Source organism: Electrona antarctica, assembly GCF_951216825.1.
Source record: "Electrona antarctica genome assembly, chromosome: 6".
Taxonomy (NCBI): domain Eukaryota; kingdom Metazoa; phylum Chordata; class Actinopteri; order Myctophiformes; family Myctophidae; genus Electrona; species Electrona antarctica.
Genome location: NC_136811.1, coordinates 49,534,544 through 49,551,732, shown reverse-complemented (window position 1 = coordinate 49,551,732; position 17,189 = coordinate 49,534,544). Strand labels below are relative to the sequence as shown.

Genomic DNA, 17,189 nt, shown 5'->3' with positions numbered 1-17,189 from the left:
ATAGGGTTTAAGCTGGCTAATTTAAATTACATTTCTGCTGGATATTATGCTATGTTATGTCATGTTTGTTTGAAAGCATTTATGTCTTTGCATGAAAGGGTCTGTGCGATTTAACTTTTTGTTAAATGTAGTGACAACTTCCTATGTAATCTGGACTATGTGTGTGTACAGTATGTGTGTCTGGGGGGGGGGGGGGGGGGGGGGCAGTTCATATGTTGTGTTTGTCAGTGATAGGATAGGACAGGATTATATTCATTTGAGAGCTGAAAACACCAGACATGTTGTGAGCTGAAGGTTTCCCCACGGAAAACAGAAAAGACACTAGTAGAGCCCTGGGGGACAACCATATATGGTGTTGAAGTGGTTAATCCTCCAGTTGAAGGAAGAGAGGAGAGCGAAATGACAGGCCGCGGTGAATCCAGAGTAAGAACTGTGATCTGCCAGATCAAGGCAGCAGAGTAATGGCACACCAATCCCTAATGCATCTGTCTTTGAACCCCCCAAAATACAGCATGGAAATTCAAATCTGCTGCAATGACTGCCATTCCGAACGCCTGCATATATTTAGTTCAGCAAAAGCCCCGCTGCTCTCCTGCTATCAGACACATCAAACGACTTGTTTTGCATGTTAAAGTCTAGCAATGAGCAGCACCAAAGGAAAGCAAATAGATGTGGGGTGAATGTTTAAAATCATCACATCCTGGGGACTGGGGATATAGGCCTGTAATGTATAATGAATGTCGTTTTTTGTGAATATACCCATCATGCTCTGATCTGCACTCTCAGATGAACTGGTCTTCTTGTGTTCACACTGTCCTCAAGGCTGAAGCCGTGGTTCTGTGCCAAGCCTCTGTCAGATGTCCTCTTTGGTTCCGCCTGTGCCGTCACCTCTCTCTGTCTTCAGACGCACGCAGATCGCAGACAGGTGGGCGGGTGGGTGGGTGGGTGGGAGGGATGGCTGCTGTAGCGGCAGTCAGGGTCAAGGCTGTGGAGATGTTTCCGTCACCCAGAATTCGACTCGGGCCTCTTGTCTCGTTTATGAGGCAGAGCTAAATGACGTGCTATGGGAGTGGACGGCGACAACTTGAGGGCAACGGCCGCCTGCTGACTGTTGCAAACCACCCCCTCCACACCGCAGCGCATAATGATTAATACAGCCTAATGAAGGCGAATGAAGATTGATGGTAATAAGGGAGAGAGAGACAGAGGAAGACGACGGCGGCGCTGGGTCTCCCGAGACATGATCGGGCCAGAGGATGTAATGGTGTGCTCATGCACGAGCAGGTTGACCTGGGCAAGTGAAAAGTGGCGACAGATGTTGGGTGACATGGCATGTCCATGACCCCTAATGGCCTCTCTGGGAAGGAGGTCTATTGAAAACACGCCGTGTGATCTTGTGTACATGCATGAACACCAGTGGCGTACAGTAACTATAAGTGCATGTATACTCAAGTACTGTAAGTAAGTAGTACGGAAGCACTGAAGAACCCCCCCCCCATCCCCTCAAAGGAGTTATGTTTTTTTAACCCAATATTCAGTAAGTTGGACAACATATCTACTAGTGTCAGTGTAGAAAAACAAACAAAAGCATTAAGGGGCGGCGGTGGCTCAGGGGTAGAGTCTCCGGATGGCAACCGCAAGGTCGCCAGTTCGAACCCGGGCTCCCCCAGAGTTAGTGTCGAAGTGTCCTTGAGCAAGACACTGAACCCCTAATTGCTCCTGATGTGCTGGTTGGTACCTTGCATGGTTTCCGCCGCCATCAGTGTATGATTGAATGTGTGTGTAAATGTGAATCTATGTAAAGTGCCTTGGATAAAGGCGCTATATAAATGCACCATTTATTAACCACAAAGAGAAGGATGACACCATTAGCATCCATAGCCTTCAGGAAACAGAGACTAACACATATTTAAAATAAATTAACTAAAACTAAAATAAAAACCAAGGGGGGAAAAAAACACCTAAAACTAGAGGTGTAACAGTGTACATAAATATTCAATCTAAACCATTTTGGTACAGCATGTTCAGTTTGGTACAACTGTACAGAATGAGTTGGGGGGGGGGGGGGGGGTAAAGTAATTTGCATGAGAAACTCTGAAAGAATCTGAGTTCCGACACGGTAGTGCGGCATACACAGTGCGGCATGCAGTACACACATAATTCTACAAGCCCGGCCATCATGTTGTCAGCCGAGAAGAATCCCCCCCCCCCCCCCTCCCCCACACACACACAACACTGCTTTCTCTGCGAAATACAACAACAGAGAAAGACAAGTGGATAAGACGAAAGCAACATGCCGCCATTGTTCAGTCACGATCAGGTATGCTGCTGGCATACACATCAAACATGCTAGCCCATTTGAAATGGCTCGTGAAAAGCAAGGCTGCCAGAAAAGAAAACATGGAGGAGGGGAGTATCTGTCAAACTCCGCTTGTAATGATTTCCTCCAGAGAATGCATAACTATTGGCCCGCCACGGTTCAAGGCCCTCCCTCATGTTGATGAGGCCCGTCGTGACATAAACTTCAACAGCTTCAACACAAAGTAGTAACCATGGAAGAACCAGGTATTGTGTTAATTTTCTTGTGCATAAAATGTATTCATTGCTTAATTTTAAATGGTAAATGGTGCATTTATATAGCGCCTTTATCCAAGGCGCTTTACATAGATTGTGCATTACATTCACCCATTCACACACACATTCATACACCGATTGCGGCGGAAGCCATGCAAGGTACCAACCAGCACATCGGGAGCAATTTGGGGTTCAGTGTCTTGCCCAAGGACACTTTGACATGTAGACAGGAGGAGCCGGGATTCGAACCGCCGACCCATGGATCATTGGACGACCTGCTCTACCTCTTGAGCCACAGTCGCACAATTATTTGCTGCCTCAGCGTGAGAATTCAATTAGATTTAAGTGATGTCATTAAGTAAGTTATCAATGATGACTTTAACGTGTCAATACATCTCCACCACCTTCTTGTCAACACAGAAATGTTTGGTGAACTCTTCAAGCCTAGGAAGGTGAGGAGGAAACAATCCTATACTTTACTAAATGTTTGGTGAACTCTTCAAGCCTAGGAAGGTGAGGAGGAAACAATCCTATACTTTACTAAATGTTTGGTGAACTCTTCAAGCCTAGGAAGGTGAGGAGGAAACAATCCTATACTTTACTAAATGTCTGGTGAACTCTTCAAGCCTAGGAAGGTGAGGAGGAAACAATCCTATACTTTACTAAATGTCTGGTGAACTCTTCAAGCCTAGGAAGGTGAGGAGGAAACAATCCTATACTTTACTAAATGTTTGGTGAACTCTTCAAGCCTAGGAAGGTGAGGAGGAAACAATCCTATACTTTACTAAATGTCTGGTGAACTCTTCAAGCCTAGGAAGGTGAAGAGGAAACAATCCTATACTTTACTAAATGTCTGGTGAACTCTTCAAGCCTAGGAAGGTGAGGAGGAAACAATCCTATACTTGCTAGTGAAAGAAGAGGCTCACTTAAAAACAAAAGTACCAGAAAAGCCGAAACCGACATCTAACCGAACCGTAATTGTTGTGTTGCTGTTATATATGCAATTCGATGTGAAATTATATCATATTTGATGTTCATATTTGATCATCATACCTTATTCAGCGTCTATGAATATGAAGGGTTTTCTCATAATACCTGAAAAACTAAAACTAATCCTAAAACTACTTATGCACTTGTTAAACTAACTAAAGCTAAACTGAAATCAAACACCAAGCAGAAAAACGAATTATAAACTAATTTCAAAACTATAATAACTCAAGCAATGTTTGCAAATACAAACAATTTATCTCCCGCTATAGTATTTACAGTGAAAGGAGCTACACCTTTTAGCACTAAAATATATTGTTGCCCTACAATACTCCTTCACAGAGCTTGCTGTACTGACTGGGAACCAACAGACGTTGCCAATGAACGGATGCCATTGCAGTAAACATTCCATTAGTGTGAGCTACGGCCAACAGCTCGGAGGTGAGCTAAGTATGTCCATTACGGAGTCCAGAGGACTGCCAAAGGCGCTGAGCGCCGTCGCGCCATCAAGGCTCTAGGTACTAATACGGCCTGACAAGTCCTCTCTGTTAACCCATTCTGACCTGAGATCAGATTCTAAAAATGTCTTCTACATCCTGACAGTTTTCTGAAAAAGATGTTTCTATGTCAGTCGTTCTTCGGTTTTTCAAAAATAGCAGACCTACAAGCTCGTAGCGCGCCACTCGGTGGCGCGCTATGAGCTTGTAGATCTGCTATTTTTCAATAGCTAAAGCATAGCATAATGCTAACACCAACAGGGGTTCCCGCCCAAAATGGATTAAAGTCAATGAGATATATGCTAAATGGAGCCGCTATAAGGGAATACAGGCTGCATATGGTAAAGGCTACTAAAAGGGTAGGATTAGCAATTTAAATGCCTTGTTCTGGCTGCATGTGAATAGCCCATGAGGGAGTAATGATGCTAAACACCCTCTCTTTCAGCATGGGCGGTGTGTACAGTGCACAACCTGGCTGACACCAGCGCCCGCTCTCCTTTCTTTTCCTCAGCTTGCCGCTCAGTTCACTCTCGCCCTCTCAATCTTTCTCTCTGGCAATCACAGTATACGTCCATGAATATGAATTTTATATGAATATAAAACAAAGGCGCTGCCACACGACCACTCTCGAAATGCACTACTACAAACAACAGATTTGTAGCAGGAGGCTACACCTCCACCTGCACTACAACTATACACAGTTGCCAACATGTGCATCTGTACACGCGCAGGCACGTCGCACGCACACACAGCAAACATTCATAAGGAGCAAATCACTCAGGGAATACAATCATTCAGAGTAAACACTGCCTCTCTGCAATAGTTTCCATACACAGCACAGCAGTCACTCAAATGGCCTTCTTTCACTGACCAGCGGGGAATATGTTCACAAGCTCTGCAAATGACCCGTGCAGGCCAATCTCAGACAATCTGCACACACCATGGTGCAGTATATAAAGATGCAGCCGCTTCTATTTCACACATTACAATCTCTGACTGTGAGCCTTACTGGTCCATTTGTAGTTAAATTACAGCTCAGACTTTATTGGGCATGCATGATGCTCCTCATACTATCATACTAGAATGTAGAACTAGAATGTAGAACTACGTTAAATCCTCACTGTTAATACATGTGGTAACATTTGTACTCTCTCTGAGTTACAAATGGATACATTGAAAACTGCAATCCGTAAGTTTGACGTTCTACCGGGGATTTGGAGCTTGGCCAGCGGAGCTTACGAGCTTTGGGCAATACTACTTGTCAAATGGTAGGTGTCCTACCCAACATCGGGGCCTAACATCTCTCAATGGAAGTGTAGGGGGAAAATGTACAAACAATGCACATGTGCTAATTGTTGTATATTGTATTAGCACACTCTCACTCTACCATACAGATTGGATAAAATAACATTTTATTCATTCAAATAAATAACGGATTGCACAGAAGGATTTTAATGTGAAGGCTTGCTCCATGGTGCAAAGCCACTTCTTTCGAGCCACAATGGTGCTTTCAAGTACTGTTTGTTACACTGGCATTGGCAAGCGTGTTGTTAGAAAGCCGCGTTTTGTTGAATTGCATAAACATTACAACGACAATGAATTAGATACTAGATAAGAGCAGCATTCGCGCAAGGTCATTGTACTCACTGCCATTCGCCTGTTGTGACTCAAAGTGATTTTCTCCCGTCGAATGACCGGGCTCCACCGGGCGCGTCAGCGTCGCGTCTCCGTCACCGTCAGGGAATGTTCCCTTTATAATCAATGAAGGGTGGCTCCACTGCCCGCGTTGACGGAGACGCGACGCGTGCATTAAAATTGAACCGGTGCGTTTTTTGACGCGACGCAGACGCAACGCAACGCGTCCGGTGGAGCCCTGGCGTAACTCAGGTAGTTAACTTGCGTTTTTCCTTTTCATTTGTGGGCAGGTCCGCTCGGGGCTGCATGTGTAACAGGATTAAGACAATCTGCCGCTGAGCGCCATAATCAAATCTCGCACCTCCGCGCACAACGCGCAAAGTGTGCCGCCCTCCCTACGCAATGCTTTATTGATGTCACATAGCTCTCCATTCGTCTCCTGACTGGCTGGCCCCAGGGTCTCCTCGTCTCCTGCACATATTCCTTCCTCCACATGAAACCTGAAGGCTTCAGTGACTGAAGACAGTGAGGGCGGACTGCTGCATGTCAACAGCAGGAGCATAGGCAGGCATTTCATAAAACAGCAAAAACCTGTTCTCAAATATAGACTCCACCAATGTTGAACTTTGGTTAAACCATGGGTTGCACAGTTACCTGGGCATGGTACTGTATGAGTCCAAACACTGTCAATCATCTTCATCGGTTGCTACTGTGCTCTGTGAGTGAGAACTTGATGTATTATACAGCGATTCCATTCACCGAGCAAGATGGATTCGGCCAACATATAAAATAAAGCAGTCTCAGTTTATTTCTCAGAAAGTGAAAAGGCTGCATTCATGCTATATTATCCATGATGAGTTCTGTAGCTCCAAAGAAAGTGATCACAGTAAGTGTAATGACAAAAAAACATAGCATGACTCGACAATTGACAATATATTAAAGCTGGAGTGCCATGATTTTTTTTCCACGCTAAAAGATGACCATCAAGTATTATTATTATGACATGAGGTGGAAGAATATTTTCCAAAAAGTGTAAAGTATTTGTTAAAATTACATTCTTATGTGCCCACCAGTTCATTAAGTATGCCTGGTTTGCCTGGTGGGTGGTGATGGGTGGTGAGTCACCTGAACTGAAGCTACACCCACATAAGTTGTTGTATGATAAAGGGGGAGGGGTTAGCTTACGCATGTTTCATGATAACTACTTTTATGTATGTGATGTATTGCCATGCTTTTTGTTCTTGCTTATTGTAAGTCGCTCTGGAGTAAGAGCATCTGCTAAATGCCTAAATTGTAAATTGGAAGGGGGTGGTATTGTAATGTCACCATATCACTGTTTTTTTTCATTGACACGTTTGACTGTCAAGGTTTCAGCCTCCAGGAAGAAACCCTAAATAAAAAGGGAATACATCATTGCACATAACAACCACACCAAGGGGTCTAATGAAGTACTGTCACCTCATAAACACATGGAAAACTGGGAAAAATACAAAAGTCACGACACTCCATCTTTAAGTCACCAACTTTGATGAGGCAGTATTGCAGTTAAAAATAATAATAATAATAAATAAAAATGGTTTTCAGTTCCTGAAAAAACATATATATTTAGTTAGGTAGTTTCTTCCGACAGCAGAGATACCGTAACGACAGTGAATAGAATAGCCACTTCCAGTTTCTCGCTCTCAGAGCTGACGGGCGATGTTTTGACTTATATCATGACTTCAATGTTCAACATCGCTTTACGTATGCATTAAATGTGTCAAAGTGAAACACCATTAACCATGTTTTACTGCTACATTCATTTCATTTGTACTGTATTGCACACGCACGGTGAGAGCCTCATAACAATTTATACTGTGGGCGTGCATTGCCACAGTGCGACTGTGTTCATAATTACCCATGGGAGTGCCCACGCCGTAGGCCTTGGAGTCGATGAGGCCTCCGATCTGGGTGAGGTTGCAGTTGCGCTGCGCGGCAAACTCGATGGTGGTGGACTCCATCAGGAAGGCGTAGTCGGAGGTGAGTACCCGGTGGATGCCGTCGTCAATGTTCTTGACCATCACAGAGTGCCTCCGGCTGCTCATAAACTCCCACATCTTATCGTACGTGGAGATCTTGGTTTTCTAGCAGGAGACACAGGATGGCAGCAGGGTTGATTTTGACAGCAGATGTATTAAAAAAGTTCCATTTAGTTTCATTTAGTCATATTTTAGTCATCTGAAATGTTTTAGTATTACCGGTAGTCTAGTTTTGACAAAATACCATAAGATTCTAAACCTACAGTTAATTTAGTCTAAGACTAAAATGTATTTCGGAAGGCCGTGATGTCGTAGAATCTACAATCTCACAACATGTCGCGCTGTGACACGCTCTGAGCTTGTAGATTGGCTGTTTTTGGAGAGTGACACATGCACACAACCAAGCATAAAATGACTTGTCTTAGTGCTACTGGATCTCTTCTCTACCAGTCCCTCCCTATACCATTTTAGTGTAGTTTTTATTTGTTGTTGAAATTGTCAGTATATTTAGTCATAGTTTTAGTCATCATAGCTAAGTTTTTATTTTTGTCAGTGAAAAAAGGTAGTCAACAAACATTTTTCGTCATAGTTTTAGTCGACAAAAGTAACACTGGACGGCGGTGTCAGCCACAATGAGCACTTACAATGTACAATGTACAAATGGAACGGACCAGCTGTCTTTCATTCCTGTTCATGCAAACATCTTAGTGACATATTGCGTCGAATCTTGAGATTTAAGTTTCATTCAAGGGAACATCCATGCTAAAACAGTATCACAGTTTATTTCTGTTATATTGTACAGGTCTTTGATTTTCAGGATTCCCTGAAGAAGGCAACTTGTTGCCGAAACGTTGGAAAAATAAAAATATGTTGGCATCGTGACTACGAGCTGTGCGGCCTCTCTCCTTTCTCAGTCAGTTTTGATTTCTGACATCTCAGACTGTCAGGCCCTCGGGCCATTCAGAATGATTCCTGGTGACCTGGCCTTTCTGGTGACTGATTGAAGGACTGATTGTGATTGCAAGGCAATGGAGCATCATGTTGGAGTTTGAAAGTAAGTTCAGTCTGCCACTGCCATTGCACAGTGTAAAAATTGTAAACAGCAAATAGAGAGTATGCACAGGCATGATTTTCCCATCAGGACACGCCCCCCTGAGTGGCAAAACATTGAGCAGCATGGAGTGTTGGAGTTTGGAAGCGCTCGTTGGAAATCACTCAACCGTCCTGCGTACCACCTGTTTCTAAATGTCACATAATGCAGGAGGCAGCAACATTTTGTGTTATTGAAAACAAGCACTTCCAAACTCTGACACTTAGAAAAATAATCAAATGCAGGGCATTTCTTGACAGAAAGTAGCTCATAACGTTTCTATGGTGGATTTTTATGAAACAAAAACTTTGCAGATAGAGGATAATTCAAGCTTTTCGTACAGCTGCAATGTTGGTGAGTTTAACATTGTGTAATGCAATCAGACAGGACTTTTCTGTTTGGATGAATGGGCTGGCAAGGCCAGAAAGTCGTTTTTTGCCACTCAGTGGGCGTTCCCGCATAACTTCCAGGTACGATGATGTCACGCGCATACCCTCTATTAGCAGTGGTAAATAATCTGTAGGATTGTACTTGTTTATGACAGGCATTGAAACCACGGAGGTACGTCTGATGAAATGACTAGCATAGAGTGGCCATGATCACCTCTGGCTGAATCCAGGGGTATTACTGTATAACCGGACCTGGTATCCCAGCATCCATTGACAGGCTGCTGTCAGCAGCTGACAGGTAATGAATGGATGGGTGGGTTTGTTTTGCTTCAGTGCTTGCGTCGGGCGAGCCAATTGGTCAAACATGTCAGCGGTGCACTCGTCTTGCGATGTGATTGGCTAAAACCCTGTCCTTCCACTGACCTTGCTACGGTGTTATGGTGCATGATTACAGATAGTCTTGTGGATAGACAGACAGACACTGACTGTAGCGCCATTTATTTCATTGCCATTTAATTGTATTTAACAAAATAAAATGTGCAAAGTACAAAGTAAAAAGGTCATTGCGCAAGAAAGTTAACAATGATAGTTCCAGTGGTTTCACAGACTCACATATACCACATCTAGACAGCTCACCTTCTACGCCATAACAAAAATCACACCCGTGTGAACTGAGTGGTGCAATCCCCCCCCCCCCCCCCTCTCTTTCTCTGTCTCTCATTAGCAGGCAACAGTGCAGCACTATCTCTTTCTCTCTGTTTCTGGCACAACAGCACCACTTTTGCCCCTACTGGTACTCATAGTCACACACATAGTCACATAGTCACATAGGTTAACACGGACATTGCTGTTCCTTGGAGTGGTTGCACCACTCAAAAACTGAAAGTAACATTTTAAGAGAAAGATACAAATAGTGCAGATGGGGAGGGGATTACGTACTGTAAATAGAAGTCTAATTGTCGTACATGTCATCTGTGTGCTGCTGTTACACACATAGGAAAGTTGTCTGTTGTTGGGCCTATGTGGATGCATTTTTATTAAAGGAGCATTCAGTGATTTGGGTGATTTGGGAAAAAAACCCGGTCCACCCGGTAACAAGATGTGCACATGCACACGCTCTACAGTGGGGGAAGTACAACAGACCAACAGCACGTGTACCAAGGCCCGCCCCACTCGATCATGATTGGAGGAAGGCCCCTCTCATCCTGATTGGATGAAGGCTTTGCCACCCAAAGCCCAAACCGAAACTAGGGTTTTTTTGACCCCAGGGGTTAACTGGGGACAAGGAGGAACTCCTTATATGGTCAGCACACTTTAAAGTAGGGAGGATTATCCAAAAAATACGAAAAAATAAGTGATATTTGAATTAAGTGAAATCACTGAATATACCTTTAAGAATGTGTAATTCAAACCATAGAATTACATAGCATATGAAAGAGCACACACTGGTATTGATCTCTGTTGCTCATCTATGGTACTGTAGATTACATCCATGGCTACTGGCAAGGTGGCCTGGCTGGATGAGAGACTCCCATGCTGAATTGTTGTCCCAGTTCGCCCCTGAGGACTGTGATGATGTCTAGAAAGGAATCCTTGAGCTGCCCCATAGACAGTGAATAATCTAATCCTTGAGCTGCCCCATAGACAGTGAATAATGGGACGACTCATAGAACACTATGGGAGAATCCGTGGTGATTTTACCGGAGTATGTGGGACTATGTCTGTTTCAGTGCTGTGAGCCAATATATTCAGATAAAAACCTCATTTTGGATATAATACCTCAAACCAAAGTGCTCTGAGCAACACAAGGTCAGTGACTAATTCAATGTCAATGTCTCCGGGTGGGAGACAGGTTCAGTCTCATCTTGTTTTCCTTTCAAACGGGCGCTGCGGCAGAGGAACGAAAGGTTAGCATCTGTTTAAATGCGTTGCACGGCACCCAGACCAAACCGCAGCGTACGCGGCCAGACAAAGACACGCAGTGCACACACACACACACACACACACACACACACACACACACACACACACACACACACACACACACACACACACACACACACACACACACACACACACACACACACACACACACACACATCACTCATTTAAATACCGCCGATGTCTTCGACTCCGGCCTCAGTCCAACCAGTGCCTGCAGCAACATTTACCTTCGATTACGTTCTGAATGCCATTAGGATACATGTCATTTAGTTCTGCAAAACTTCGCCTTTGTTGCCTCAGCACGACTTCTCTGAATCGCCCGGTCGTTATCTCTCGTAAAGTGAACGGAGATGAAGCCAGGGCTATATGAGCTGTAATGGCCACACTAGCATACTGTACGGTACTGCAGAAATGACTTCTGCAAAATGCAACCATCCTATCACTATCCAAATGACTGCCATTACACATGCTGTTTCATGCTACACTGCAGCAGTCAGAAAGTAATATAATATAAATAATAAAATAAGATTGTGAAGTGATTTTGTGACAACTGGCCCTCTAAGTTTGTCGGGTGTTGTTGAGCAACACGACCAAGCTTTTGTGAGTAGTGGTGCTTCACCTTCTACGCTTGTAATCTCTGTGAAAAAAACCCAAGGGTGCATTATACATGGAGCGACCCGGTTTGAAGGTATATTTTTTGAAGCCATTTGAAACCTAATTAAGTCACATCTTCAAGGTCCTGCCCGCCATTATTGTGCGTAATGACTTTCTGCGGCGGGTCGATATTTTAGATCAACTGGGCGATTTGTGAAGTGCCTATCAGAATCTTTCGGAGTCACCCTTGACAAATCAGGCGATTGAGCATACAAGCTACGGACTGCTGATAAGGCGAGAGCAGCTGTGAATGGCTGCACATATCCCCCCACCCCACACAAAGCTGAGGTGGGCTTCCCTCTGCCCCTGTTTGCACACAGGGCTCCAAAGCTGATTACACAACCCGCGTGACAGATTCTTTGCACACGAGTATGAATGACTGTCAAACTGAAACCACCAAACAAGCCCGACATAATGTATAGCACTGCTGGGTATGTCCCATCATTCCTGTTTAGATAAAATGAGTCAGAACATTCCAGCTGGCATTGCTGTTTTTATTTTAAAACAGCAGCCTTTTGAAAATATGCTGCTGTGGGAGATAAATAAAGAAAAAAGAAAAGAAAAAGGCTTTATTTCTTCATTTTAAGGGAGAGGGGAAAATAACTTCTCCATGTCTGTCTGTCTCTCTGTTGTTATCACCTGTCTGATAAAGTTTTCATCTCTCTGTTGCAGAAGCACGTCTTCCTTTCAGAGGCAGTGCAATTCCCAGTCTCCCACTAGGAGCCGGGGCTGATTAAAGAAGGCGATCTGGCTAATCCTTTGATCATGCTGAAGTGGCCCAAGATTAGTGTGGTGCTATACAATCTTAGCTACTGCCGTATCCAGATCTGTCCAAAGGATTTTACTTGTGTGTTGTATAGCCTACTGTAGCTGCACAATTGCTTTTGAGAGAGAGAGAGAGAGAGAGAGAGAGAGAGAGAGACAAGACTTATACGCCCACGCTACACTGGCTTATCGAGAGATTCACAAGCACAAAAGGCCTAAACGACGATTGGTCGGGTTCTAACCATGAGTGAACGATGTGGGGCGACAAAGAAGAAAGCAGCCGAGTAAAACCAGTGTGTCAACCCCGATCAGATCAAGACAGAGAGAGACTGCGACGAAATACACTCGCATACTGCGTGGCAAGTACAGTAGGCCTATTCACCGGGTATTTTTAGGGTTTGTGGACGAGATGATCTGGTGTCTCATTATCTTTTCTGACAACAACTATTCTGCATGCAGCAAACACAACGTCTTCAGACCTCAGTGTGAACCATTATGCAGCGCTGCATGGCCCTTAACTGGCCCTTAACACAACGTCTTCAGACCTCAGTTTGAACCATTATGCAGCGCTGCATGGCCCTTAACTGGCCCTTAACACAACGTCTTCAGACCTCAGTGTGAACCATTATGCAGCCCTGCATGGCCCTTAACTGGCCCTTAACACAACGTCTTCAGACCTCAGTGTGAACCATTATGCAGCGCTGCATGGCCCTTAACTGGCCCTTAACACAACGTCTTCAGACCTCAGTGTGAACCATTATGCAGCCCTGCATGGCCCTTAACTGGCCCTTAACACAACGTCTTCAGACCTCAGTGTGAACCATTATGCAGCGCTGCATGGCCCTTAACTGGCCCTTAACACAACGTCTTCAGACCTCAGTGTGAACCATTATGCAGCCCTGCATGGCCCTTAACTGGCCCTTAACACAACGTCTTCAGACCTCAGTGTGAACCATTATGCAGCCCTGCATGGCCCTTAACTGCACTATAGTCAATGTTCAAATTGATTCAGGCTTTCAGATGCTTCACACCCAGTAAAAGACAGTAAATGATCGTAAAGAGGGCTTTATGGGAACATTTCAACACCTCCCATGTGTTCTTTTTTCTGAAATACAAGAAGTACAAGATATATTCTCATAACTGAGGCCAAAAAAATAAAAAGGGGAGGGGGAAAAAAAAGAACTGAATCTTCTGGTTAAGAAACATACTCTGCTGCATCCAAATGAATAACGATTGAGAAGAAAATGGAAATGAGCCGGTACAATATTAAAGCAATGAAGATGAAATAAGTATCTGAAACACAGGACCCTGGCATATGTGGCTTTATATTCCACGGCACTTGCATTCTGTCTACTGTACAACAAATCAAAATCCCACACAAGCACACCGTTCAACGTCAGACCCACATAAATCCCCTCCAGACCTCATTGATCAACGCTGAGAGCTATCTCAGAGTTCAGAACTGAAAATAAGAAGCTAATTGTGTCCCCCCATTCCCCCAGACTCCTCCAAGTCCCGTAAGGAGGGTCCTTGGTCAGCAAGTCGTGTGGATCAGGAAACAACTCACAATAACTATATTGCCATGTCCCAGCCAAACACTGCAGAGTCAACAAAACAACAAATCAAAACAAAATTGGACTGCGGGACCTTGGGGATCACGAAACACAACTGTGTGGTAATCGTAATCATCCCTGGCCCTGTAAAATGAAACACTTGGAATTATAGCTTCATATGTGGGTGCTGTGGAAAGCAAAGGATCTTATAAAGAGGAAGAAAAGGCTGCCAGAGTATCTGCCAGACAGACAGTACGTGTTGGTCAGGACAGCTGGAGTCGTGACAGACCCACAGGGTGATTCTGGCAGAGAGACGGTAGACGTTTGTTGCAGGCAGACTGAAAAGCATATTGTATGCTGATACTGTACATGCACAGTTTGCACACGGCACCATGCATCTCTATCCCTCCCCACCCCCGACTGCTCGACAGTACAGTAGGCCTATGTACGTTATTGCAACAGAAATCAGCAGAACCTGTTGGCCCGAGAAGTTTCCAGGTGAGGCATTTAATGCACGTTTTTCTTCTCTCAGGGGCCACAGGATGGGAATATTATTGAGTTGCGAGGACATTTTCAAGGGCCCCCCCATAACATGTCATTATACCGGTGTGGGAAACATTGATCAGGTTAAATCGGGTGAACGGGAGGTTAATGCCATTCTGCGGGTCTTCACCTCTGTCATGGCTGCTAATCGCAGGCCTTGTGATGAGCTGGGAGAAGACGGGTCACTGAATGCACTCTCTCACCTCTAACCGTCAATAACCTAATAGGGATGGGATCAGCTTTTTACACAATGAAACAATGGTGGAAAGTAACCATGCAAGCACGTTTACTTAAATACTGTACTTAAGTAAAATGTTTTGCAACCCATTTTTTCACCTAGTGTCAATTATCTATTGTAATCTTGGGCGCTGCACTCCCTCTGCCAACCTGGGGAAAGCAACGGACTGAACTCATGCTTCCTTCTATGCTTGACGAGTCCAAAGCCACTTCTTTTCACCTGACAGGGGGAGTTTCCCCGGTTGGACGTAGCGCGTGGAAGGAACATGTTATTCCAACCAGTTCCTTTCCCCTCCATCAGGCCAAGGGGCCAGTGAGGCTTTCCAACGTTGAAGCACTGGGCCCTAGCGGTAAGAGGAGGGACTGCAGGCGGACCCGTGGAAGTATGACGAGGAAACCCCGTGCAGCTGGGCTTTAACGTTGAGCGCGTTTGCACTTCCGCATTTTGGGCAAATTTTGGTGCCCAAATCGAAAAAAGGCGGAAGAAGACGGTCCTTCCGGGTGCTTCAAAGCGCCACTGAGCAACTTCCACTGACATGAATAGTGGGGGGGGGGGGGGGGCAGAGCTTCGCGCCAGATCAGTCTCTATCCTTGTATATACTCTATGCATCAGGCGCCCCGGCTGACCAGGGTGAGGCAATTTAGAGACCAGGACTATAAGCGCCTTATCAGACGACGTCACACTGATAAGAACCAGCATGGCCGGCAGCACAAGAACCCCACCTCTCATGAGATGCAATGGAAAAGTTCTAGCTGCACTCACGTGTAAGGTGAGAACATGCAAACTCCACAGTCCACACAGAAAGGCCCTTTTGTCAACCCCACCCAGGGTATGGGCACTGATGACGCAGAGTATTTCCAATTTTCTGCACTTTTACTTCCACTCCACTCGTCTGTTCGTGTAGCTTGAATTAAAAAAAAAAGTTTTATCTTAAAGTGTTATTGTAAGGAGAGCCGGTAGGGGATGGAGCCGTCGCAGTGAGAGAGAGAGAGAGAGAGAGAGAGAGAGAGAGAGAGAGAGAGATGCCTTCCAATGCCACAGGTCTTAATGGGTTAAAGAGGGAGTGCCACATCTTTTGTATTTTTCCAGTTTTTAATGTGTCTATGAGGTGACTAGTAATTCATTTGACGCCCTGGAGTCGTTTTTATGTGCAATGGCGTATTTAGGGTTTCTTCCTGGATGCTGAACCCTTGACAGTCAAACAGGCCAATGAAATAAACAGTAATATAGTGACATCACACTATCAGCCCCTCCCCTAACCCCTCCCCCTTTATCATACAACTACAGCTGTGGGTGCGGCTTCAGTTCAGGTGGATCGCCACCCACCAGGCAAACCAGGCATACTTAATGAACTGGTGGGCGTGCCCACATAAAAGCATTTTAACAAATACTGTACACTTTTTTGAAAAGATTATACCTCCTTATATAACAATCAGACCTGATGATCATGTTTTAGGGTGGAAAAAAAATCACGGCACTCAATCTTTAACAACTTAACACTTAGCATTGTTATTGTTTTGGGGGTGAAAACGTTCTGTAACTGTGGTAGTGGTACCCTCTAAACAATGATAGTCACTATACTGTAGTGTATATAGACAGTGCATGTGTGTATGTGTATGTGTGTGCGCATGTGTTCGCACACACGCGCGTGCGTGCGTGCGTGCGTGCGTGCGTGCGTGGCTTTGGCTGGCCATAGGGAGATGAGTGATTCTGTGAGCAGGTGGGCCAGTGAGAGATGAAGCACCCCCCTGCCCCCCCCCCCCCCTGCCCCCTCCCCATCCCACTAACACATTCTCCTTTGTTACGCCTGTCAAGATGCCTTGCTTGCCAAAATGTTTTGCATATTTTCCAAAGGGCCGTAATCAAAGGAATCCAGATAGCGGAGGGGAAAATAGCACACAGTTCTGTCATGACAAACAACTTTCTTTTTTGGAGCCTTTTGTTCGCGCCAAATTTGACACATACTGTTTACAATACATCACTGACACCAAACACAAGTGCCTATGAAAGGAGACGAGAAAAAAACAATCCCTGCACTGTGATTCACCTCACATATTGGTAGCAAATAAAGCTCATTGTGCGACGAAAGAGACTTGATTGTCATCGTAGTGGAATGTGGAAAAACGCTACTAGTATGGATCTGAATTTTGGTGCCAAGATACTATTTATATGTACAGTGGTGTAGTGCAATATTTGGAATTATATTTGAAGTTAATGTACTTTATATAGCTACTGTCCACCACTGCAAATGGCTAAATTGACAGCAACACATAGGGTTTTTACTGTGTGCAGGTATACAGTA

General features: G+C 44.7%; 1 protein-coding gene across 1 annotated transcript in view; it reads right to left on the bottom strand.

The window, feature by feature from the left end:
• Window positions 1-17,189, bottom strand: part of LOC306925346 (glutamate receptor ionotropic, kainate 2) — a 174,634-nt gene that overhangs the window by 13,376 nt on the left and 144,069 nt on the right. The window contains exon 15 of the mRNA XM_079504124.1: window positions 7,591-7,816. Within this exon, the coding sequence (XP_079360250.1) occupies window positions 7,591-7,816 (226 nt within the window). The remainder of the gene's footprint in view (window positions 1-7,590; window positions 7,817-17,189) is intronic.